Source organism: Anabas testudineus, chromosome 8 (genome assembly GCF_900324465.2).
Source record: "Anabas testudineus chromosome 8, fAnaTes1.2, whole genome shotgun sequence".
Lineage (NCBI taxonomy): Eukaryota > Metazoa > Chordata > Actinopteri > Anabantiformes > Anabantidae > Anabas > Anabas testudineus.
In genome coordinates, this window is record NC_046617.1 from 11,522,680 (window position 1) to 11,546,402 (window position 23,723).

At 40.8% G+C, this 23,723-nt stretch overlaps 4 protein-coding genes across 6 annotated transcripts in view; 1 reads left to right on the plus strand and 3 right to left on the minus strand.

Annotated features, from left to right (window-relative positions):
* The window catches only part of pbx4 (pre-B-cell leukemia transcription factor 4), a 25,709-nt gene extending 19,684 nt beyond the window's left edge, over nt 1-6,025 (minus strand). The window contains exons 1-3 of one of the 3 annotated variants that reach the window (XM_026351984.1): nt 5,038-6,025; nt 2,730-2,843; nt 1,062-1,135 (exon numbers count right to left, since the gene is read on the minus strand). In XM_026351984.1, the coding sequence (XP_026207769.1) occupies nt 1,062-1,135; nt 2,730-2,843; nt 5,038-5,222 (373 nt within the window). In that variant the 5' untranslated portion in view covers nt 5,223-6,025. The remainder of the gene's footprint in view (nt 1-1,061; nt 1,136-2,729; nt 2,844-5,037) is intronic. The other 2 variants (XM_026351966.1, XM_026351975.1) reach the window with 2 other exon arrangements.
* A 1,286-nt stretch (nt 6,026-7,311) lies between these two features.
* On the minus strand, nt 7,312-12,477 carry LOC113156739 (DSN1 component of MIS12 kinetochore complex). The gene is made up of 11 exons (XM_026352034.1): nt 12,223-12,477; nt 11,944-11,980; nt 11,510-11,789; nt 11,359-11,432; nt 11,128-11,200; nt 10,934-11,021; nt 10,583-10,633; nt 9,326-9,397; nt 9,072-9,219; nt 8,748-8,835; nt 7,312-8,661 (listed from the first exon to the last, which is right to left on the minus strand). The coding sequence occupies exons 1-11, from the start codon at nt 12,255-12,257 to the stop codon at nt 8,579-8,581; spliced, it is 1,029 nt and encodes a 342-aa protein (XP_026207819.1). The 5' UTR covers nt 12,258-12,477; the 3' UTR covers nt 7,312-8,578.
* Nucleotides 12,478-13,486: 1,009 nt separating this feature from the next.
* On the minus strand, nt 13,487-21,597 carry atp13a1 (ATPase 13A1). Its single transcript, XM_026351835.1, has 25 exons — nt 21,035-21,597; nt 20,228-20,317; nt 19,711-19,974; nt 19,464-19,619; nt 19,284-19,353; nt 19,080-19,186; nt 18,827-18,956; nt 18,634-18,689; nt 18,371-18,497; nt 18,119-18,256; nt 17,900-18,020; nt 17,612-17,769; nt 17,143-17,318; nt 16,937-17,047; nt 16,701-16,826; nt 16,511-16,619; nt 16,130-16,323; nt 15,704-15,800; nt 15,420-15,604; nt 15,198-15,312; nt 14,890-15,086; nt 14,641-14,783; nt 14,412-14,523; nt 14,182-14,325; nt 13,487-14,082 (listed from the first exon to the last, which is right to left on the minus strand). The coding sequence occupies exons 1-25, from the start codon at nt 21,386-21,388 to the stop codon at nt 13,972-13,974; spliced, it is 3,591 nt and encodes a 1,196-aa protein (XP_026207620.1). The 5' UTR covers nt 21,389-21,597; the 3' UTR covers nt 13,487-13,971.
* A 186-nt stretch (nt 21,598-21,783) lies between these two features.
* LOC113156755 (coiled-coil-helix-coiled-coil-helix domain-containing protein 5) lies at nt 21,784-23,606 on the plus strand. Its single transcript, XM_026352057.1, has 4 exons — nt 21,784-21,993; nt 22,244-22,384; nt 22,493-22,644; nt 22,971-23,606. Coding segments are annotated over exons 1-4 (324 nt in total). The 5' UTR covers nt 21,784-21,991; the 3' UTR covers nt 23,000-23,606.
* The last annotated feature ends 117 nt before the right edge of the window (nt 23,607-23,723 follow it).

A 23,723-nucleotide genomic window follows, 5' to 3' on the forward strand; every position in this document is an offset into this window, starting at 1 on the left:
GAGGGCCACAACAGGCAGCAGTGCAGCATTTTCAAATTGTATTTGAACAAGAGAGGTTTGCTGTTAGAAGATTCACAAGGCAAGTGAAGGAGGAAAAAAGCACAGGAAGACAAGAACGGAGAATGACTAGCTGAGGGAGAGGATTCGAAAACCTACCCCATTCACACTAACATAACCATCAATCTGCCATCCATCCTTTGGAACCCCACTACAATCTCCCATATGGCTGACTTGAATAACTAACAAGATGAGAATAAGCTGCGTTTACATTGAGTAATTGTATGAGTAAATTCACACAGGTCAAATTATGTGTACCTGAAGTGTATCTGTTACCCTTTGTTAAGATAACATGAGAATAGATTCTTGCTGCTTTGCATTTTGTTTGGATTAATATATTGCAGTGATAAGCATAGCAATTTATTCCTAGTGCACAAATAGCTAAGACTGTGTGGTGTAGCCGTTTTAACGATAGTGGAGAAAGAAACATCTCTTCATACTGAAAGACAATCTATGTGACTGTAAAGCAATAACTGCTGCAGAGTTTACATATTTGCTTGCTGTCAACTAGCTTTGCATGTTTTAATCTGAATAATTTGTATATGATTGTATTTGTTATCCTAATAGGTCACTTAAAAGATTTACAACTGTATTTTATCTACATCATAAAGGAAAACAAAATTGGAATCAGATAAATAAAAGTATGAATGTGTGATAAGTTGTTAGCAAGTTGTGCTCAAGTTTCAAAGGCACCAATCTACTAAGATTAGTTTCAGCTGGTCACTATGAAGTCTGGACAGTGGCCAAAATAGGATAAGTTTCTCCATTATCTAGGCCAAAAGAAGAAACAGCAAATGCATTTTAGAGTGACTGAACCAAAGCATCCAAAATACATGCAGCTAAATCCGTTCTACAATAAGTACAATCAATAATCAATCAAAAGAGAGTTCTGAGAGACAAATAAACAAAAGTAACTTGGTGCCATGGAAACTGGAGTAAAGGCTCAGAACATCTCAACTTGTGCAGACTAGAGAACAGAAAGATCGAGTGAAGTAGAAACTCACCGGTCTTCTCTTTGATCTCACAGAGAACGCTGAAGAGGGCTGGCTTCATTCTGTGACAGTTCAGGGCATGCTTCCTGTAAGAGAGAAGAGGGAATAAGAGGGGGAGAGAGCAAGGAGGATTATGATAAACAGACTTCAATCTCAAGTCATTCCATGTCCTCCCCCATAAGCAGGTAGGAGATGTATGTATTTTACATAGAGCACATATGTAGTACAACACACCAGGGCAGAGCAATATTGTTTTAAAGGCATTTTCAATAGCCAAATGCCTTCGCTAGTGCAGAAACATCCCTGATGTGTCAATCTGAACTAACAAGAGTAATGTTGTCATTTGGATGCTTTGCACTGTGGGACAGGTAATGATGCCAAACCTCAAGGTCATCATTACCGAACACAAGATTCCAGAGTTAATGCACAGTAATCTAATTTCTTCCTCTTACAGAAAGACTTGTTTCATGAAAGTAGATGGTGTCTTGATAGAGAGGATTAGGATAAAGTTGCAATTTTAATTTAATCAGAGACATTCTCTTTATTGCCAAACAGTCTAATAGCAATTAAAAGGAGAAAAGGCAAAACTTCTACAGTTCGCCGTAATCAAATCAGAACACCTCAGTGACAAAATTTCCTGCTAATACACATTCATGCACCCACACACACCCATACAGCTTACAGCTTAATAAAACTTCTATGACTGGAATGCTGTAGCAAAGCCCCGATCCTAATATGCCCCTAAATAACTTGACACAGTTGCCTCTAATGTTAACTACTGTTTTGGCAGTGCTCAATATTTACATCAGAGAGGAGTGCGTTAGTAGCTACGCACATATGGAACAACATTTTGTGGGGTCTGTAATCTTTTCAACTTTCGAAAACCAGTAAGCCTGGTGTTTACTTACAATAACATGTAAGTAAACATGCAATACACTGTACTACACATGTATAGCACATAATATCCTTTTATAGGTTAGATTGCCAGAGATGTGTTGCTAAACTCTCAAGCAACTCTGTGGCCGTAGTTTGCAGGGCTGCAATACTGCATCATCCTCTAAAAACGTTTTCTGTAATTCCATGCTGTTTTAATCACTAGTTCTACCAATGTAACAAACATAAAAACTTCAATATGTGCTATTGAGAGCTTTAAATCACAACAGGCATGATATAAAACAAAAACAGATTTCTGTGGCAACAGCTTAGCTATGTATTTGGAAAAATGCAAGACACAGTTAAAGTGTAGGTGAAAAACAAAAACAAAAAGAGTATGGAGCCCCTGCTCTGATGAGATGAACTGGAAAAAGATGAAACAAGAAAAAACTCAACACCAACCATAAATTAAGCATTTCTTTTCCAAATAACAACACCAACAACACATTAAAACATCCAGAAATGAATATGATGTGGCTCCACCTGACCTCAACACCAATTCCAGTTGTGAATTTCCACTGCTATATTAATGAGGTGACTATGGCAACTAGTAAATCGTGTGCCTACTGAAAGATTGCCTTTCTGGAAGAATATCGAGGCCGTATGGTGTGTTAAGAGTTTAAACATTAAGTATATCATGTTGTCCACCAATTCTGTCACTCCTGGATTTGAGGGGAGGGCTGCCTTCAACATGGAGGGTATGAGCAGGAGGGGGAGAAGGAAGTGCTCATGCGGTCCTGTACTGACCTGTGCTGGAAGTTGAGAGGCAGGCCACCCCCTGCCATGCCCCCCCCTGCTCTCCCACCCTCTGTGGGGTCGTCTGATCCGCCCCAATGCGCCGGCGATTCCTCTGGCCAGCATCTGAACATATGGCGACAGGGTGAGAGGATGAGGGCGGCTGGTGCGCAGGAAGTGTACTTTGCAACACCGAATTGTTGCGCTGCCCTGACCACTTGCCATCCCAACACACTGCCACCCTGTACGAGGCATCATGCTAACGTGAGCCACGTCTTACATTAATCTGTAGATTACGACTGAGGAAAAGATCAATATGTGGTTGACAAGCTTGTTTGGAGTACAGTACATCACTGAAGGCTTCACATGTTAAGTTGCTACTCTTACATATGACCTGACAATATTTTGTCCTTTTACCTGACGTAAACCCAAGAAGCAAATCAGCAAACAGCCAATCAATTGCACATTTAGTGCAAACTAATCAGTCAGCTTATGCAAAACACCATGTTCCAAAAATGTATGTGCTATTCTGAAAATTAATAACTGTATACAAACAATACACATGGCAACATCAAGGAGTTGAGCAGAGTATGTTACACAATTTGTATAAAGCCTGGTTACCTACCATAGGCTTATTCTAGTATTACTGCTGCACACATGAAGAATTAAGAGGACATGCGGTGTGAGTGAGAGTTTAGATCAATAACAGCATACAGCAAGGACACCTCTGGCAGCCACACCTTCAATTAGTCTTTCAGAATAGCCTGCTAACTTCTAATATCGGATCTGCTACTAGCAATTGGTGAATTAAACCAATATAATTATAATTTATATTGTTTGATTAAGCCCTGTAGAAGCTTTTGTAAATAGTCTCCAGAAATACTAAGATAAAGAAAAACAGTGAGAAGAATAAAAATACTAGGATACTAAAAAGACTACAGGAACTATTCCAAAGCAACAATATTTTTGTTTGTCCATGAATTGAGGCCTAATTAAGTCCTCAAACTTGTACTGAATATAAAGGTAATATCCCAGTGTTCATAGGCTGCTAGTGTGGCATCATCCCTCCCCCTCACCACCATCTCATTAATAGAAACTCGATTTGCGGACAGCTGCACTCGCTTACACATTATAGGAGAATTGATTGCACCCAGCACACAATGAAAAGGATGAACACCAGGGAGGGAGGGAGTGAAAGAGGAGTGAATTAATTAAGAGAACCAGGTGGTCAAATGTTGGGTGGAAAATCACTAGCTAATGACACATCACACTGTGGCCACAGTCTTGCAGTGGAGCGTTGTCTATTGTTGAAATAGTGACGCTTCATCTGAATCTGACCTTATGCTCCTTGAGCCACATGGTAAATGAGTGCAGGTCAGTAGCTCACTGCAGTGCATACTCCCTACAATAATGACACCCAAAAACACCCTTAACACAAACATTAACTGAGGAGTGATATGAATGAACGATTGCTGTCATCACTGATAGCACTGGGCTGGTATTTGGGACAATTGAGCAATCCTTAGCCTTACCTTAATGTAAGCACTAATTTGCATCTCAATGACTAATCGACATTTATATGATGTAGAGTGACAATCCAGATATTTACATGTTGTTATAATTAGGCAAATTGAATTTGGCATAGTTTGATTAGTAATGTGAAAGCTCTGGCCACAGGACAAGAAGACATGATTTCACTCAGACAATTTTGAATCTGGCAACATAAATTACATGCACTATGTTGTAAAGTATTTTGTATGCTTGGGCATACTTCCCAAGAGTTTTTCATAATTGGTGAGAAAGGGAAATCGTTGTCAACAACTTTATATTGTCCTATCCACCGATAGCAAAGCACTAGAAATAGTTTTAAAATATGTAATATTAGTTTTCTTTATGCAACAGTTACTGAAATTACTACTTTATCATACCATATGCATTTCACACGGTCACGACTGTGATAAACTCCCTAAAAAAAAGAGTTTGTGATGTGACACTTGAGTGCAAAAACAATTAAGAGCAGTTTTATAGCCGCATTTAAACCAAGTGATCATGTTTACAACCACGATTTGCAATAAAACACGATCTTTAAAACCCCTTTTCAAACTACAACAGCACTCTATTGTGGGTGTTCAAGTTATTCTGCAACTAAATACGGGATTTGGGGTTTAACGCCGAAAAACAACGCGACGTGGATTTGCAATAACGATGCAAGTGGGCTACTTATAACCTTACGTAAAGGTTTCACAGCAGAAAATAAGGTTCATACACCCCACGTTAGCTTAGCTATCGTGAGTGGAAAATGGCTCTTTGCTTGTCTTACCTGGCCTGTGCTTCGTCCAGGCTTTCGTCGGTGATGGCCATTATTTGCTGTAGGATATCCCCTATGTCTTGCTGAGGCTGGCCGAGAGACTGCTGCTTCCTCACCGAGTCTGGGTCACCAACATCGCCTTGTGGTAGTCCACCGAGTCCGGTGAGACCCGTCATCATCCTGGTCTGGTCGTCCATACTTTCAAAGAAAACTCGCCGTTTTCCTCAGTCGAAGAATACACACAAATAGCTAGCCTGTTAGCTAGCCAGCAAAGTATTTTCTACGACAAATCATACAATACTTCTTAGCGTAACGTAGCCGACAGCGACGATCAGCAAACAACTGAGCGCAGATATCGTAAAAAAAACAACCACGTTTTACATTCGCTTGTGTTTTTTCCCCCCCGAAGTCAATAAACGCGGCCAGGCTAACGTTAGCTACCCACCGAGTAAAAAGCAGCTAGGTTAGTAGCTGTAGCCCAGCAGAAAACCAGCAGGGACACACATGCACGGACTGTGTGAGCTCGCCAACTGCGCCTCGCACATTTTCTTAAAAAATAATATATATATATATATAAAAAAAAAAACTACGGATAATGTAACAATAAACGTGTTCTTCCTGTTTTTTAAAAAAAGAAAATTCGCCAATTTTCAGAGGGGGTTGAAACCTGACCAGAGCGCCTAAGCCCTCAGACCGTCTCGCTCCAATCAGAAGGCTCCTACCAAAACACACCGTGTGCCATTGTTGTTGGTGTCGCGCGAGTACGTGGGATGTTGCGTGCGTCGCGTTGACCATTGAACTCACCACGGAGCGAGAACTCGCGGGTGGGTTTGGTCCGATCGATGCGATGTTGAAAATGCAGCTACCGAGGTTGCCGCATGTCCGTCAGAGTCGGTGGAAACGACGGCCACAGTGGGCGAAATGTTAATTGTAACACAGCGGTCCGAGCCCCGATAACTGCGTTGTTCTTCCAGGTGAAGATCCTCCTCGTGCACGGCCTTTTACAAATGGGTAGCCCCTTACGTCACCAGCACTGCTTGTCCTATTAAAGCAATCATTCACGTGAATACAAAAGATCACCTGCGCGTAACAAACAAAACTTTGAAGTGGATGCTTTCAGACACTTAAATGACTGCTCCTGTGTTCTCCCTGAGATCAGCTGTAAACATTAGATTAATTATAATAGATGCACATTCATCTTACAAGGTGTTCGAGCCTCTGCTGTTGAACTATTTTGTGAGGTGCATGAATCTAAAATGCCACAACACGACCCTATACAGACAAGTAAGTGTTTTAAATATAAAAGTAGTATTAAAAACGCATTTGGTCTCCCTTATTAAGTTGCTACTACAAGTCAATGCAGTGCAAATTCATTTGCGTGTGCACAAATTGTGGCAATTTCAAGAGTAAAATTCAATCTCACCCAACAGTCCAACCTGAGAATATCATTCTGTCCTAAACCCCCATGAATGAAACATCCCATCAGTTTTCAGTATGAAAATGTTGACAGCAAAGATTGAAAACAAGTGTCCTTGTTTTTTTGCAAACCAGGCAATTCTGGCGTAGTTTATCACTCAGATCAGAGAGACAGCTTTCCAAGACGAATGGCTGACTGAATGGATGTAGAGGAGAGCTGCAGCTGCCTCACTGTACTGAGAAGAGATGATGGGTGTGCATGAGGGAGTAGGACCAAACTGGCAGTGGTTTATGCTGACTCTCCACACATCCATCTACTACAATCTGTAGCTAATCAATCTAAAGTTAGAGACAACAAGAATAGAGACTACACTAAACCCAAACAGTGATTGTTCTTTGCATGGATACTGTATAGTTCATGTGACAATTCAGACATCTTTGTGGTTATATCAAGCATTGGATTTCAGTCCCTTTAAAAGTTACTATAAGCCACTACTACCTCATGAGCTTCAGAGTTTAAACTGGAAACAAGATCCATTGTTTTCTTTCTAACAAAAGTCTACAAACAAGGAACCTGGAGAGCCAGGTCACACCCAAGGCACCTTTGTCTAAATGAGAATTGTATCCAAATCAAACACCTAATGGATGCATTGTAATAAGACATTTACCTGGGTCATTGAGGTTGTTTTAAGCAACATCACACACAGTGAGTAGCTGCAGATGTTTCCATCTAACCCCAAAGTTGACCCCTTCCACAAAAGTAAAAAAAAAAAAAAAAAAGCTTTGTAAACTTCTTCATATATTTTATTGTTGGTGATTCAGTTAAGGATCATTTCTGTGAAACCTCTATTCATTTAGATGCTAAAGCTGCCCTCCTCTCACCCCACAAGCATCAAGCCTCATTTTCATCTAAATAAGAATCGATCTCTCCCACTGTGCACCATCCTTCCTTTCTCACAACTCTCACGGTCACAACCCCACTTGTCTTCTCTTTGCTTGTTCCTGTGCTCTCTAGTCACTCCCAGGAAAATTCACAATGCTCCATGTTGGAGATCATAACTGCAGAGCACAAAAAGCCATTCACTCTTATTTACTGTTAGCAATGGGGGAAGAGAATTTGAACATTAATGAGTGAATGGGTCCAAGAGATAGGAGTGATAGCGAACAAAGCTTTGACTGACTGGTACAATGTCAAAGCTTCGTTCTGCATCAGTGACCCAGCCAAACGCAAGAGATGGGGGTGAGTCACTATGGGGGAGGGGCATCCTCCTGAATGGTCAGGGGAGACTGATGAAGTGAAATAGATGCTGCACCAAACAGAGTAAATGTGGCTGAGGATGAACATATAAAAATAATTGTACATAAACAAAGACTTCAGGTAAACTGCAAAACAGAAACCCTCTTAAATGCACCCATATTGTTGAAGTCAGTTCCAATTAAAACATTTCATTGTCAAACATTGTCATTTATTCACACTTGCTTATGAAAAGGCCACAGTGTAAATGCTAACAAGATTCTGCTCTTCTCTGTATAATCACTTAAGGATAATTATAAAATAGTAAATAGTAAATAGACAACTTAAAACTGATAGACTAAAAGCATCTTTTACATTGGAAAATTAAAACTGTTTTATTTTTAAACATAAAATCAGTTTTAGTTTACAGTTTGGTTGTTAGAGTTTAACACGTCAACACAGGTTATTTCCAGAAGGTGGAGGGTTTCTTTCTCAGCATTTGATTTTGTGACACATTTGTTGATTCCTAACAAACGTGTTACAGCTGGCACTCTGCAATTTCAGGTTTTACAGGTGAGAAGCCATCTAATTAAGCTTAACAGAAAAATCTACTCCTGCCCTCCCAGGCTTGTCACAATTTTGAATAGCCAGCCACCGCCACCTGCTGGTCAGTCATATGGATTACCTGAACATGTCCTGCTTACTGACTGAAATTATTTATTTCGCATTCAGACCATAAAAGTAATATGTAAAAGGCACAAGAAGAGAACAAAACGCACATAGCAAAAAATATATGTTCCCATATCACACAACAGCTAAATACCCACAAATTACTCCTACACAAGCTCCATATATAAGTCATAAAGACGACTGTCTGACTGTGCTTTCCTTCTGCTACAGTGACTACGTGGATGCAGAGGATAAAGGTGCTGCAATGAGGTTCTTGATGAGATCCGATGAAAGTTCTTGGAATCCTGCCTCTGCCACTGGTAGGAGAAAGTAACACGTTCAAATGTTAAACTTTCAGATAATTAGTGAACATAGAAAAATGACAAAAAAACAAAACCATTACCCAGTCTGCCACTGGTCTCTTTCACCACCAACTGTGACTGCTCCTTGATGGACAGAAGCCCTCTAACCATCTTACACTGAGTGTCCATCTAAAAATATTAAGTCATATTAGATAAAATGTTAAAGAAGTTAAAAGTTAATTCAATGAACATGATAATAGTTTTTTTAACAGGTCTGATACCTTCATCTCTAAGAAGTAAAAATCAGTATAGCTACAGCCCTTTGGTGTAGTTTATTACACTACACATTGGAGCTTTGGCTAAAATAGGCATTTATTTATTTAATTGATAAGTGATGAAGTGAAAAATCTAATTTCAAAACTTACAATCATTTCAACAGTGTGAAGCATAGGCTGCTGTCTACAGAGGAGACTGTGGTAGTCGGGTTTACTCTGTATGAAAAGATACTGTGAGGACTGGGCCAGAGATGTTGAGTCTAGTGGTACACCTGTCTGCTGGCCCTGCTCCACTTTCCTGAGTCAAAAGCAGAAAACTTTATTAATACAAAACAGAAAAGACAATACTGACAAAGTCAAACACAGTATTACTACAGTATCCCTAAGTGACTGTACACGTTTACCTTTCCAATTCTTCTGCTTTCCTCCGGTGTTTGTTCAACAGTGTCTCCCAAGATTCATTTTCAGTCTGGAGCCTAAAACACAACACAGCCCAGTAAACAAACACACAAATACAAATGACACTCAATACATCAGCTCTGCCATGACTTCTATTTTTTATTAAATAATTCTAGTATATGTTTATAATTGAGGTCATACTGAGTGGTGGAATCACACTGCATTATATGAAGTGGTGTTTCTAATATTTAGGCCATTCTATTTACATGAATGAGATGGTCAAAACATAACATTGTAGGATTATCACCTTTGTGAGTTTCAGTAAAGTCTGTCTCTGTCTCTCTGATGTAATCATTCATGATTCTATCCATCCTTGTCACTCCCAAAGAGAACCTTTAGCTCTGCCTCCTGTCTTTTCTTCTTCTGTCTCTAAGTTTTAACCCCAAGTATATACAGTTCTAAGAGGCACCTACCTCTGCTCCCTGTAACCTCACCATTCCACTTGGTTCCCTCTCATTGTACACATGTATTATGTCTAGCCTCATCTGTCAGTCTGTCCATCACCAGAGCAAACAAGAAGGGGCTAGGAGCCGATCCTGGATGCAGACCCACCTGCACTTTGAACTCCTTTGTTACACCTACAGTCCAACTCACCACTGTCTTACAGCTCTTATACATGTCCTGCACTACTCTAACATACTTCTCTGCTACTCCAGACTTCCTCAGACATACATACCACAGCTCCTTTCTCAGCACCAAGTTATACGTTTTGTCTACATATATGAAGACACAATGCAACCCCCTTTGCCCACCTTAGCATCCTCACAGCAAATACTGCATCTGTTGTATTCTTTCCAGGGATGAAACCATATTGCTGCTCACAAATGCTCTCCTCTGCCATTAGCCTAGCTTCCACTACTCTATCCCACAACTTCATTGTATGGCTCATCAGCTTTAATCCTCTATAGTTGCCACAGCTCTGCACATCTCCTTTGCGCTTAAAATTGGCACCAGAACACTTCTGCATTTCTCTGGCATCCTCTCTCAGAAACTCTATTGTGACTGCTCCTACACACTTCCATATCTCCACAGGTATGTCATCAGAACCAACTGCATTTCCACTCTTCCTCCTCTTTAATGCCCTCCTCACTTCACTACTTTTTGCTTCTTCTTCCTCCACCACAGTCACCTCTTCTGGCCAGTGAGCGTATAGTTCACATAAATGCTTTGCATGTGGTAAAATGATACCAAGAACAACATGCCTGTTGATGGCCTTCTGAACGTTCTCCATGGCTTTCTGCAAATCAGGATTACTAGAAATGAAAGCAAACAACATAGGCATGAAGGCAGTTTAAAATATACATTTACATTTAGTCATTATGCAGGCGCTTATATCAATATGAATATGCTGGTAAAGATTCTCAGTCATCCAGTTGAAGTTATCTAGAAGTTAAGACTTTTGCGACTGCATCCATTACTGGTTTTGTAAGAGTGTCACATTGTTTCTTGTGAAGGTTTCTTGTTGGACTGACCTGTCCATTTGTAAGCAAAAACAAGAAAAATTGAGAAGGAAACATAGTAAGTATTGAATAAATGAAAATCAGCTTCAGTACCTGGCTGCACTGGCAGTGGGTTTAGGAGCCTGTTGTTGATTGTGTATGCTTTTAGCAAGACAACCCCACTCATTCTGTATGTGCTTCACTACACCACAAAAGACACAGAACACAAAAAGTTAAAACAAACTGTATATTCTTCTGACAACCAGATCTCAATGAGATGTGTTAAATGAAGCAGTGTAAGCACTAACCTTGTTTTTGAAAAGACTCCAGTGAGGTGTTTGGCACAGACTGGAGTGAATTTTGAGTTCTTTCTATTGCCAGCTAAGGAAAAAAGTGGATATTAATGGACTATCAAGAATTTTCACCATGACTAATTAAAGCTGTCAGTATGTATTCTAGCCTCTGGCTGTACAGCCTACTAATATAGCCAAAGTATTCTTTCTTTATTTTGCCTAAACTTATGAAACTAGGATGCTCACCCTCATTGAAGCCTCCATCAATTTCTCGAGCCTCTCGTGCTGAGATAGGGATGTACTTATGCTCCTGCACAAAGCTATAATAAACACAAGTTACAGGTAATACTGCAAAAACATGCACAGTTGTGTACTGATTACAAGACAGACACCTCACCTTGATACGGGTTGGGAAGAGCCGGGAGAGAGCGCCGGGTTATGGTGGCTCTCCTCCAGGATTTCCTGCGTTCAGTGGGACTGCCAGAGGGACATAAAGGCTCCTCGATGTTTTCAGTGTGAATTTCTTGTGCATTTGTCTTTGAAGGCTCTTCTCCTGTATTACTCGTCTGTGTGGTGGTGGTGGTGGTGGGTGATACGAGGCTGGTACGGGGAGATTTGTGTGGGGGAGCTGCAGGAGGGCTTGAGGAAGCGCATCTTTTCGATGTATGTGAATTCACCTTGGCATACAGGGATTGAACAAAGAGCATGTGAACCTTTAAACCACTGTGTTAGCATAATTTATGATTAGCGATAGCTAACGTTAGCTCACAGATTAGCGGAGGCTGTTACGTTAATTATCCTCCTATGATGATGGTACCGTAAATGTCTCACCTCACTCTGGTTATCAGCAACAGTGACATTTCCGCACCTACAAGAAAAAAGTTCATTAGTTTACAAGTAAAAGTTAACGACATGTCAAAAATATAAGTAAACTAACGTTAGTGTTGTACTTTTCCAGTAACGTTGACATGTTTACCATTAGCTAACTGCTTTGTTAGTAACGTTAAGCACTGGAGACTATAGTTTATTTAAAATGCGTTGTATGTTCTCTATACTACGAAAACGACAACATGTTATATTAGTTGTCGTAACATTTAAAAAGATACAAACCCGTCGTGTCCAGCTACCAAATGTTTTTCCGCCATTTTTCTTTCAAATTCTTCCCAGCGCGCCCAACAAGCCTCTCTGAGGAACTAAGGACCATGGGAAATGTAGTGTGATTGTGACTCAAGCGAATGCAAATGAGTGTAAACCATAAACTGCACAGTAGCTAAACTCAAACAAGCTGCAAAGACAGGGGAAAATAAACTGTGAATAAAAGTTATCTGTCAGGAACTGCATGGTTATCCCCAGATTTTCTAATGTGACTCATCGGTCTAAAGTATAGAGAGTGTATGGCAGCATGTTAGAAAAAAATTAAATATAAACATATTTTACAAATTAAAGGGTACAAAATTTAAGTAATATGATGCCCTGAAATCAGAGCACATTTAATAGTTTGGTAATTTCACTAGAAGATCAAATGCAGTCAAATGGCAGATTGCTGCAGGACGAATCCGAGACCTACTCTACTTCTGATTCAACTGGATCATGTTAAGATCCAGTATTAACCCACTGGTTCAAAGGGGCAATCCCCGTCCTGCTCTTCTTGTACGTGTTGGACAGGTTTTTGACAGCCTCTGACAGAAGTTCCACCCTAATGAAATATAAATGTAAAGGGAAACCAAGAGCTCTACAGTTTCAGATCTGTCTTCAGATAAGAGTTGTTTTGTATAAAATACGCCAGGAATTTGATTAGTAAATAAACTCTTATGGTTGTTACTAAATGAGGAACCCCCAAGACCAATATTTTTATTATATTTATTATATTAAACAGGGCAATAAAAATTACCATAAACCACATTTTTGTCTGAACTGTATGCATGAGCCCTGTTTTTTTTTAGGGATGTTTAACAGCTCCTTAGTTATTGAATGCTTTGTGCTGTAAGTAGTTGACATTTAAAAAGACAGTATTTGATTTTGGATTTTCGGGATATGTATGTATAGATATATATTGGCTGATTTTGTGACATCAGCATTTTTGGCAGTAAAGATCGGCCGGTAAGTAAAACTAATTCCACAAGCTTTGTCAAGATTGTCCGATGCTTAGTGAGATGGCATGTTTTGTTTCAGCCAGTGTTGTGTCTTATGAGATGAAAGGTTTCATAGGATGATTGAATTTCCTTGTACAGTTAAACTGTGTTCTTATACTCTGATTGGCCTTTACTTACCTTGGTCTGGGAGTAGAATCACTCATGATCAGCTGGATAAGCTCATTACTTCCACCTGTAAACACATCTTTACTTGTACTTGATAAAACACTTGACAAACATCATAATTTGTCTTATAAGTCTTTATAAGTCTGTTAGAGATGTTTTTCACTTTTTACAAAACCAAGGACAGGAATCAAACAAAATCAAAAACACTTTTGCAATTCTCTTAGAGAATGCCCCTTTTGTGTGCCTGTATGTCTCACTCTCAGTGGCACACACGTCTCACACTCCACTCAATACTGCTGTCTCCATGGCCTTTTGAAGCAGCGGGGCGGGACAGATGAAGAGAGAAGAAAATGTAGAAAAAAAATAAGGAGTTATGAGGAAAACAGAAAGAGAGTTAAAACACAGCTGATGAAAATACAGAAACACAGATGGTTAAAGAGGGGCAGAGGAGGACGAAGGAGTGTACAGTACTGCACGCCATGACTGTCTCTCTCAGCTGTCTTGTGTCTGTCACAACAGCTTTAATTCTCTTCCTCCTCCAAAGTCTTCTCTCCATTTACAGTTTGGTTGGTAAGGGCAGCGGTTGCTGTTGGCACTGAGTTCAAGAAGGCAGCCTGAGAGTTCCTTTGCCCAGCAAGAACTGCAGGACACGGTCCACGAGCAGAGCGGTGACAAAATCCACCACCAATACCTGGGCAATGATGAGTTTGAACTGCAAACAAATAAACAGATGGCATTTTACCTCATGGAGGTACATAATTATTACAAACAGTATGTACTAAAACAAGATAGTGTGACAATGTCAGCTCACCTCAGGTGGAATATCTACAAGAGCAAACTGTTCATTAAATTCTGGTGACGAACCGGTAAGAAGTCCCACAATCGCTAAACCTGACAGAGCGATGCTCCATAGTAGTGGTCGATTCTCACTGAGAGACTCCATGAAGGGGTGGCCCTATTGGACACAACAAAAAGCTCTAAGTTTATTATACGGTACAGAATGTAGGAACGACAAGTTATTGTGGCATTAAGAATATATACCTTGTAGTTAATGGCAAAGGTGGCCATCTGCATGGCCATGGACATTATATACACTGTGCTGTTTATCAGACTGGGCTCGAACTCTTTATAGAGATCTACAAACTGCTCTGCTCTGCAAGAGAGAAAGGGCAAGTGAACAGTTAGTATAATGTGTCAATGCAATGTTATTAATGTGAATATTAAACGTGTAAAGAAGAACAGCAGTTTATTTTCGTGTTCTCTGTCTTACCTGGGAGGACTTCTGCTCTGTGCCTCTCTGTAAAGGTAAACCAGACTACAGAAGTGAACAGCAAACTGAAGCAGCACAGTCAACACTGTGTAAAGATTGAAGATGTTTGGTAAAGGCCGCTCTCGAGACAACGTTTTCAGTGGCTGTTGGAACAAGAGAAAAAAAAACACAACATAGATACATAAAATATTTTTCTAGGAGAAATATCAGAAACATTAGGAGCCTCTATTTTCTTACATCAATTCTCACCTTTGATCTAGAGATGAAGAGGAAGCATCCAGCCAACAGAAGGCCCTGCAGGGTTGCCTGGAAATCGCTGAACTTGACACCCTCGAGGTAGAGTACAGACTGGCTGTAGGCCAGTACCAAAGCGTTGAGAGCGAGAATCTTGAACATCTGAAGTGTTGTCACTAATGTGCAACGGCCTTGCTTTATTACGTGGCAGACTGGGGGCACAGACAAAGTAACATGTCTTAGTAGTGGCGAACGTGGAGGCTTTATGTTTGGATTATTGACAACTTTGTCAAGAAGTGAAATTAGAAAAATGCAATACTTACTGCACTGTATGGAGGAGAGTTTGGAAGTGAAAGGAGCTGCAATGGAGGCATCACCCAGTTTTACCACTTGTACCTGATCCTCTTCTAGTTCACGTAAGACTTGACTGATCCTCTCCTATTTTAGAATAGACAGTCAGTCAAAGTGCACATTAACTTGATGAGAGGCAAAAGAATTTGACAATTTTCCCTCAAAGAATCAGGAAAGATCATGTTGAGAAGCACCTTTTGTGCTGCAAGCTGCTCTTCTCTCTGGGCCATCACCCTTTGTCTCGCTGCCCTGGAGCTCAATTTGCCTCCTCCTCCAACAGGAGGTAAAGGTCTGGGTTCTGTTGCTGATGCCTCCTTCTCTCTACCCCGCTTCTTTTTTTCAGGCATTCGCTCAGGGGCATTGGCTAACAGAGCCACACCTGTGGAAAAACACAAATATACATTGTATATATACTGCACAATGTTGCGTTCATACAAAACGACAAGGGCTGTAAAACGTGTTGGTTGATTATCCTTACCGATGTGGGCGTGCTTTAGAGCTCCAACATCGTTTGTACCATCACCGCACATTAGTGTCACGTAACCCAGACTCTTTAGACTAGTTATCACAAATTCCTGAAAAGCAATAGGCAACAAAATTACAATTGAACACTTTCAAAACCAAAACATGCTCAAAGTTCACATACATTGTTACATACAAAACTACTGTCATACTCAAGATATTGATTTCCTAGATTCCCCAAAGTGCCTCTCCACATCCCCCAGAGAAATAAAGCTGTTGGACAAAATGAGTTGTGTCCTCATGTCCCTACACGTGTTATTATGTCTGCATTGTATTAAAGACCAATGATAATACCATCTGTTTATATTTTGCTCTGTACATGATCAATGTTTGAGAACACAGTAACATTTAAGGGACACACAACTGCTGTCTTAGGACCAACCTTCTGTTTTGGACTGACACGGGCAAACACTTGTATGTGAGGCAAGAGGGTATGGAGTAGCCGCGGGTCACAGCTTAGTCTGGCCAGCCCCTCACCAGTTACGCACAAGTCAAACTGCTGCACAAATGAAGAAACAGAAGGAGGGGGCAGTGGTTCATGCACAGTTCCATCTATGGATTCCCACTGCCATTCACCTGGAAAATAAAATCAGAAACATGCTTCTGAGCTTGGTCTATGTCCACGGCCCAACTGCCTCCTACAAATTCATTACTACAAGAATCTTTATGCTCTTTAGCTACAACTTTTATTTCTGTTCTTTATTGCCTTTATTGGCTTACTTCAGTAATAAATGTAATTCTGTGAAGTGATCACTCATCTTACCCTGATCTTGGCTTGGTTGCAATATAAGCGTGTGTTCTTTCTGGATGAAGTGAAGCTCTCTCGCTACATGGCATGCTGTTAGAGGGTTGTCACCTGTGATCATCACCACCTGAAAGCAGAGAGTGATGCATTATTCATCTTTAAGCCATTCTGTTTGGATACATGTGCACAAGTATGCCAACTCATTTACATGATGAGATGCTTCCTGAATCTCTCTGATGACAGCCTTGCTGTCACTCTTGAGGGGGCAAGACACAACCATGAACCCAGCAAAATGCAAGTCACACTCCAGAGCATCACGACTCATCTCGCGGACCTATGTGAACCAAAAATATCCACCTCAGTTTCAAACAGAATACATTTTTGTATGACAACTTAGACACATCTGATAATCTTTGATAGTTATGAGTAAGATTAAAGAAAAACCTGCTGATGACTGAGGTGTCCCATCTCTTTGTAACCCAAGGCAAGGACTCTAGCCCCTTCTCGAGACATTTCTCTGTGGACTTCATCATAACTCGCCGGACATTCTGCAAACTACAGTCACAGCCACTTTAGAAGACCAGTAGGTATGCTTGATTAGGCAGGAACATAGCAAATGAACCCATATTAAGTATGATATCTGTATGTACCATTCCTCTGAGTGTCTCTGGAGCTCCTTTCACAGTTGAGATATAGCAGAGTTCAGTGGAGCCCATTTTCTCATAAGAAGCTAGGACTGACATCCTCTTCAGAGCGCTGGCAAAGTGGAAACGCTGGTGTATCTTAAGTCCTTGGGTTTTGATGCCTCGTGGGAACACCTTTTCATCTGGTTAAAACGCCAAGAGTCAATAAGGCACACAATGAGCAAAGGTGTCCAAATGCATACAAATCTTAAAATGATACATCATTTACAGGGAAAATGCATCATTCACTTATGAAACGCAAATATGTTTTACTGCATTTGAAGAACAGCATTACTTTAAGATGCACTGCTCACACTACATCACCAATCAGAACACGACATGTGCGGTGAAACCAGCATAAATTTTACTGCAAGTCAAAACCTCATGCAAATGTGAGAGGGAGGCATTTGCAGTGGCGGAAGTCATATCCCTGCACCTTTAGTGAGAGTCCAGTCAGCAGCAGTCAGCATGGCCTTTTCAAGTGGATCTCCAACAAGCTGTCCGTCATCCAGAGTTACCAGTGAGTGACAGGTGGCCACCACCCGATGTGTCTCAACTGGAATCTCAGATACAGGCGTTACTTCCTTTCCCTCTCTGTCATGAACACAAACATCTCTCAATACACACAATGTGAACAAGCCTAAACTGCATCATAGTCTGCTTGATGTTTATGATTCATACGTTTTATTGTTGAAAACATAACGGAATGGTAGGCAGCATTTACCTCAAGCCTGCTACTCCTCGCACCACCAGACTATCACTGGTCAGTGTTCCCGTTTTGTCAAAACAGCAAACCTCCACTTTTCCAGCAAATGGTATTCTGAAAGGCTCTGTACAGAATACATCTGGGCAGAAATGTGAAAAGAAGACAGAAATTAACCACTACTGGTTCCAAGGTCTGTTGAATATTCTACACGTGTAGGACCGCAGCACACAGACTTACAAAGTTTAGCCAGGGCGATAAGAGAAGTGTTAACTGCTAGAGAAAGCTCTATGGGAAGTTCTGGTGGAACCACCGAAGTGAGGATAAGTGTGCACTCCAGAAACAGCTTGTAGCGGTTCCTGCTGACATCCTTGGTCCCTATGAGAGTAAAGCACAAAAATAATAGCATTTACTTTTTACTCATGCCCCAATATGACAATGTCTGTGTTAAATAGCAATTACATTGAAATGAGGCGATTTAGAAGACCTCACCTTCAACCCACACGTAAACAGCTGCAGCAATGGCAAACACGAGGAGGAAGAGGATGAAGATGAAAGTCTCCAGGTTGTTTGCCGTCACTCTCTTCACACCAAATAGGATGGTCCGTAACAGTTTACCCTAGATGCAAGTTTGAATACACTATCAGCACACTTTCACAGCTACACAGCATGTCCTACACTGACATGCTGTCAAAACTAGAATTACAATACATGACGGGAAAAAGTAATATTAAAAAACTAAGCAACCTCCTCACCTGAGACGTATAGAATCCTGTTCTCAATACATAGGCCACACAGCCATTGTCAACAGCTGCATGTAGAGGAGAGGCTTAATGAGTTTACACTTTGCTTAGACAATAAAGACAGACGACAGATGCACAATTCAATTTAACAGCTAGTATTTATATTGTTAGTAACACTTCAATACAGAAACAAATCAGCACTTACGTTTGAGTCCAGCACTGGCCTTTAAAGGTGGGCTATGTTGGACCACTTTTGTGCCCCCAGAAATGACATGGAGTCGAGAGTCTGTCTGAAGGTCCAGGATTCGTTCTGGGTCCAAGTCTTCTATTGGCTCCTGTGCACCCCAGATTGTCAGCACTTATTATAATATTCCTATACTCTTATATGGCTTATACTCCTATTTCTAAGCCTGTACCTATGTAGAGTGGTATCATGTATATGTTAGTTTGCATCCAACCTTCATCTGAGGCACAGACTCTCCAGTCAGCATGGCTTCATCCACAATGCAGCGACCCCTGAGTAGCAGCACATCACAAGGTACTAGGTTGTCCTGGGGAGAACGTCCTGTGAAGAGGAGAGTATATAGAGTACGTAAAACATAATAATGGCATGGCATAAATCAGATGTCTGTGGAGATGAGAAATGTTGAGATTGTAATTACCTATTGAGACAATGTCACCAGGGACAAGCTCATCACTTGAAATAAATCTCCACTTTCTGTTGCGATACACCTGGCACAAAATACAAAACATTATAATGGGATTTTTGTGATACAAGACAGCATATATTTTTATACCTTTACCACTGAATATAGAACATTTTTAATGTTGATCAAGTCTACCTGGATCATGTAGGGCTTGTTTCCCATGCGGCGGATCTCGGACATATTCCTCATTTGCTGCTGGACCAGTGAGGCCTCGAAAGCCACCAGCATGAACAGTGTAAAAACACTGTAGTACCAGTACTCGTCCAGACACCACAGCCCTACGCAAAACACCTGACGGATGGCAGAGGACACTATTATCAGGTCAACAAGTTTTACAATTATAATAGTTAAATTGTAAAGAAACAATACCACATGCATATACCTGAAAAACAAAAAAGGGAGCTGTAGCCCTCTCTCTGAAGAGCTCCAGGAAATCTGGCACCACCATCTCAGCCCGATTGGTGCCATAGCGCTTTTCTGCAGCCCGAAGTTCGGTCTCCTCCTGGTAGCCACGCCACGACTGAAAGTATCCCATTGGATGACTGACTGGAAATGCCACTGGAAGGAAACATTTCTTCTCTTTATAGTCAAAAATGTAGCGAATCTTTTGAAACTCCAAAGATAAATTTGCCTCCCCGTTCTCATCCTGTTGGTCAGAACAAGAGAAAGAGAAATTGAACATTAGCATTTTCTGTGTTCAGGGTGAGAAATCTCTTTATGTCCTTCTTATTTTTTTTTTTTTTATGACAAATCGCATTATTGCTTACTACAACTACAGTAAATTATCTAACCCAATGTGGCTGTTAAACAACTGGTCCGTCGGAGAATGTGGAATTTGGGACATGTTCCCAGTTAAAACAGCTATTCACAGCATCCTGAGAATAGATGTGTGAACTCACCTGGTCCCTTTGTAGTGCCACGAGCTCAGCAGAACCGTTGTTAGGGGTTGGTATGACCTTAGCCAGTGTAGCCTTGTTTGGGTCTGGTTCCTATGTATACAGATGAAGAAGTGACAAATTCGCACATTGTGCAAAGTTATTTTTGGTACAACTGTCTCTGCTGCTATGTCCCTTTCAAATAAGACATAGCCGTACATACAGGTGCTTGTCAGACAAGTTCAGACACATTCCTAAAAAATCATAATCAACATCAGCCTGCAAAATCTATACTTGATGACAGTGCTGATATAAATCTGTTGTAAAGTAATGTTTTTGTATAGTCTCTAGTACAACTTCTTTAGGAGAAAATCACAGAGAAATGCTAAACAACTAGTAGCTATAATTAACGATAATCTGAACTATCATTAAGTACAAAGACAGTACTTGTGATGTTAAAGTTTGTCATCGGGTCTGGCAAAAAGAAAGCAATCTTTTCTTTCTCTATTACAGGGTTTGAAGAGAATAATTAAGGGTATCAGGTCCTAACTTAGGCCAGAACTGAAAGTGCCACTGGCAATCCAGCACTGTGAAAAAGGATTGATAACTGGTGTGTTTGAAAGCAGCACTGTGCCTACAGAAGCCATCTCTACAACCCATTATCCAGAGTTCAAATTCAACACCTGCCCTGTTACACTGCTTCTGAGCAAGTAATTGATTATATACCTGTTCCTGCTGCCCCACGTGTTTGACCTATGTGTGTAAAGTGATCAGAGAAAAGTGTGTTCTCTACTGATTTGTATTGTTATTGATGTTATTACTTATGTTTACCTTGGAACAAGTGAGCCAACAATGCGCATGCACGGACCAATAACCAGAAAGCGCTGTTAGGACGTGCGCGATCCCGATAGCGGCAAGTGCCAGGAGGCCTGCCTCCGGATAGTCTGAGGCACCATACACTCCTAACCACACGTACAGCCAGCTCGGGTAAAGGACTGCCAGAAACGGGAGGACGGTCCCATGTAGCAACCGGGGCCTTCGTCTGTAAAGCGTCACTGAGCTCACCAGCTCGTCACCAGTGCCGCGATCATGTTGGTTGTGGTTCACAGAGGGGGCCATTTGCTGCTCACACGGTCCTCGGATCCCGTCTACAGCCATACTCCCCTTTTTCTTGGCGTCGTCCATTGTATATTGGTTACTCCTCCGGCCCCCTCTATCATCCACCACCGGCCCGTCGTGCTCTAACCCGTAAAAACGACTGTATACAAGGAGCGATGCTTAGTCCAGCCTTCAAAAGCCCGTTTACTGAATCGCTAGTTCTCTGACCGTTGCTTCCGCATACGTAAACACGTAAGGACACGTAATGTTCTAGTTGGCACACCATGATTGAACCGCAAAAATCAAACGATTACATCTTCCACATAGGTGTTTAGGTACAATTTTAAATGTAAATAAATAGGTCTCTACGTGAAAAAAACATGAAATATTAAAAAAAAAACAAAAAACGAATTTGTCCGCTAATGTTTTAGTTAATTATTATATTAATAAAGGTGTCTGTCTCTTTAATAAAATCATCGTCATTAGAGGGGAGGAGTCAAAGTGTCAGATTGACACAAACTTGAACCAATGAAATCTAAGAACCATTTCCCAGCGTTACGTTTCCCTCCAATCAGATGTGAATGGGTGTGTCCGGAGTAGTCCGCTCACAGACATGGCTCCACATGCTGGAGTGCTGCTGTAACCTTCACTGACGAGCTTGGTCGAATGAGGAAAGTCTAGAAGATCAACATGTAAGAATTTAAAATATGACTGAAATTAGTAACACATTTACCATCGAGACAGACAGAGGTATTTGACCACAGAGTGTGTGAATACAGTAATACAACAGTACATTTGCGACACTGTGAATCAAACTCCATCCTTCACTGTAACTATTACGTTTCTAATTATGCTTAATATTGGAAGTAGGGGTTATGTCAGGTTCATGATGGATTGCTCTTTAGATATGTGAGGACTCACATGGTTAATATCACTTTTCAGGCAGGCTGCTATGGATATCACGGCAAAGTATTGCCATAAAGAAATGGAGGCATATGGGTCATGTGTGTCTTCCAACCCATCAACATGGCAGCAAACGTGCCATGAGCTGAAGATGAAGGTTGCACAATGCACATCATCACAGTAAGGCAACGGGCTAGGGCAATCATTCTCACGCCTGTCAATCTAACATCTCAGCACCACATTTTGAATGCATACTGTATTGACTGACCCCTCAATGTGTTTTGATAGCCCTGTGATCCAGAAGATCAGACAGGACTGCTCCAAAGAGTTTGCGAAGTTTGAGATGTGCCTGAGAGAAAACCAGGATAAACCTACCTCCTGCTCACCACAAGTGGCTCGCTTTCTGGGCTGTGCAGAGTCAGTGGACCTCAGTGGACTGGGTAAGTCCTTGCTGGAACTGGCCGTACACAGTTCAAGATCACCTACACAGTTGTGAGTGCAGGAGATTAAAACATAAGAAAAAGTTCCTCATCCTTATCTTCAGGATGCAGGGCATTTAATTATGTACACTCAGCCATTTTTGCATGGGGAAATTTTGTGATGTTTTGTGGTACCCTGTGAACATTTTAATTGTGTAGTTTGTGTTGAGAAAAACACAAACCTTATAAAAATTAGGTCAATATGTCAGAAAAGTTGAACTACTGCACAGATTTATTGGTAATACTGTAATAGTCACCATAATAATAAATTATTTTTCTTTTTCCAGAGAAGAATCCGGTACCTCAGCCATCATAGGATTCAGACGTCTTAATACCCACCTTAATATTACACCTCATCACCGTCATCACAGCAGCTCAGATGGGCTACTCTCACATGGTTCACATCTACGTTAATGTTTATATAACATGACTTAATTTCTTTGTCTTCCACCATACAATATAGGTAATTAAAGCTACAACACTGCAGGAAAGGCGCATTGAGCAGATTATTTATTTACTGGATTATTCTTTTACTCATTTTGTAAATGTATGCGTGTGAAAATTACATTTATACTGCACTTGCCTGTGTATGAGGATACCTAGTTTGTCTTAGTTTATGTTGAGACAATAAAATAAAAATGACTTCAGCCTTGTATTAAAGTCAGCGTGGGCCCACAAGGTACTAAAGTGAGCTTGTTTCTGGAAAGTTGCTGGTTCAAACACTGGGCCAGAAGAATTAAGTCTGGGTTTAAACAATCTATTGTAGAGCTCTTCAGTGCAAATCATGTCAAATCAGTTAATACTGAACAGCTTCCAGGTGTTAATGTAATGTAATAGCGTGTAGTAATGTGAATGTGATGCATTCCTGTAAAAGAGAGATACCCCTCAGTGAAACTACCCTGAATAAAATGGTTGTTTTCAGTTGCTTATGAGTCTGTCCTTCCCACTCTTGCCATCTTCAGGTCTGAGTCAGAGTTAAATTTTAAACTGGAATGTATCGCTCCCACACAAACTCTCATTACGACTCAATGACTGAGAAA